This window comes from Aegilops tauschii, chromosome 4 (assembly GCF_002575655.3).
Source record: "Aegilops tauschii subsp. strangulata cultivar AL8/78 chromosome 4, Aet v6.0, whole genome shotgun sequence".
NCBI classification, from domain to species: Eukaryota; Viridiplantae; Streptophyta; class Magnoliopsida; order Poales; family Poaceae; genus Aegilops; species Aegilops tauschii.
The window spans coordinates 468,772,541-468,774,145 of record NC_053038.3 but is presented as its reverse complement, the minus strand read 5'-3'; the positions used below and the strand labels follow the sequence as shown (position 1 = coordinate 468,774,145).

The window sequence follows — 1,605 nt, the reverse complement described above, 5'->3', positions numbered from 1 at the left end:
GCTGACCTGCATCAACAAGTTCCAACACACGCTTCACCGCCCACGACTACCCGCCAATGCAAGCCGGCCATGCCAAGCTCATCGTCCCGCTCGATCTCATGCATGCAGATCTGAACTTGATCCTAGGCAAAACAAAAACAAAAACAAAAGGAAAACACGTAACGGCCGATCGACGCATTGCTTTCGCCTTTTCCACACTATAAATCGGGCCAAAGTCTCACGTAATCAACCATTGCTCGCATCGGTGCAGCCTCCTCAGTCCTCACTCGTCCGATAGCAACATACAAAATGAGGTCGCTGCCGCTGCCGCTGCTGCTACTCGGAGCGGTCCTCCTCGTGGCCGCCATGCTCCCGGAGGGGGCGGCGGCCAAGTGGACGGCGGTGAACCCGAACGGTGGGGTGGTCCAGCAGGTGGGGCGGTTCGCGGTGATCGTGTACGACCTGGCGCACCGCGCGGGCCTGACGTACGTGGGGGTGGCGCGCGGCGAGACGGAGGAGGCGGTGGGCGGCGGCACCATCTACCGGCTGGTTGTGGCGGCGGCGACGCCCGACGGGAGCAGGGCTCAGTACGAGTGCCTGGTGTGGGGCGTGCCGGCGTCCAGTCTCAGCACCTGGAAGCTCCGCCGGTTCAGGAAGATCGCAATGGCATAGGGTCAAGTATCAGCCGTACGTTCTAACGTCGGAGAGTATGTCTTGGTTGGTTCATGCGTATGCTTTGCAAGTTTGTTTCTCTCGTCTTTCTTCGGAGTGCCGGTGTAAGTGGCCGTGTAATAAGGTTTCTCCCTAGCACAATGTGTTTCACATATGTTTATTTAACGTGTTATATGCCTGAATCCAATAAATGATTTAGCGCGAGTTTATCTCATTTTTCCCCCAAAGAGTTTACCTATTATTTACACTGCCTTATGTTTTAAAGAAAATATCCAACTTACATCCAATAAATAAATTTTATCAAATCTAAAACAATAAAGTCACAAACGGACAAGACAAACCTTTGATACAACCAAAAGCTACATCAAAGTTATTCAAATCCTTTGATACAACCGAGACTGGCTTTTCAACACCCAGGTGCCTAGACACCCCATTATCTTCACCGTTGCCCTGCCTCGTGATCTGATCCCTGGTCTGGCACAACTTTGTGATTTGTAGTATTAGCAGACTGGCACATGTGAGGCCGAGCCACTGTAGGCACGTGGAAGAGAGTTATCTTCTGTTCCATCCCATCACTTCACATCTTTGGCTGGTCTGCATGTGTGAAGCTTTATTCTCTCAGAGAGAGGTGTCACCGGAGAGAAGGGAGAGAGGCGTTGTGCGCGAGACAAAAAAAATCAGAGTCAGAGAGAGGCCTGTAGAGAGAGGTAATGGAAGAGAGAGAACGAAAAAAGAGCAGACTAGTACGTATTGGGTAGCCTGTAGTCAATGACGCTGTTCTTCCATATCTTCTAGTAGCAAAATAAAAGAAATAAGAGATACGGTGAGGATGCTGCATTGGGAGTTGGCATCGGAGGTCACATGACTACAGTGGCCTGACCTGCCACATTTGTCGGGAACCGCGGTGGAGCTGCTCGCTGCTCAGTCCTATACCTGCACCGTTATTAAAATAAT

General features: G+C 51.2%; 1 protein-coding gene across 1 annotated transcript; it reads left to right on the top strand.

Moving 5' to 3' along the window:
• The first annotated feature begins 231 nt into the window (after positions 1-231).
• On the top strand, positions 232-865 carry LOC109772828 (uncharacterized). The gene has a single exon (XM_020331529.4). The coding sequence runs from the start codon at positions 289-291 to the stop codon at positions 649-651; it is 363 nt and encodes a 120-aa protein (XP_020187118.1). The 5' UTR covers positions 232-288; the 3' UTR covers positions 652-865.
• Positions 866-1,605: the final 740 nt, after the last annotated feature.

Excerpts from the sequence above, each read along its gene's own strand:
- LOC109772828 (XM_020331529.4), top strand. The coding sequence starts at position 289 with ATGAGGTCGCTGCCGCTGCCGCTGCTGCTACTCGGAGCGGTCCTCCTC.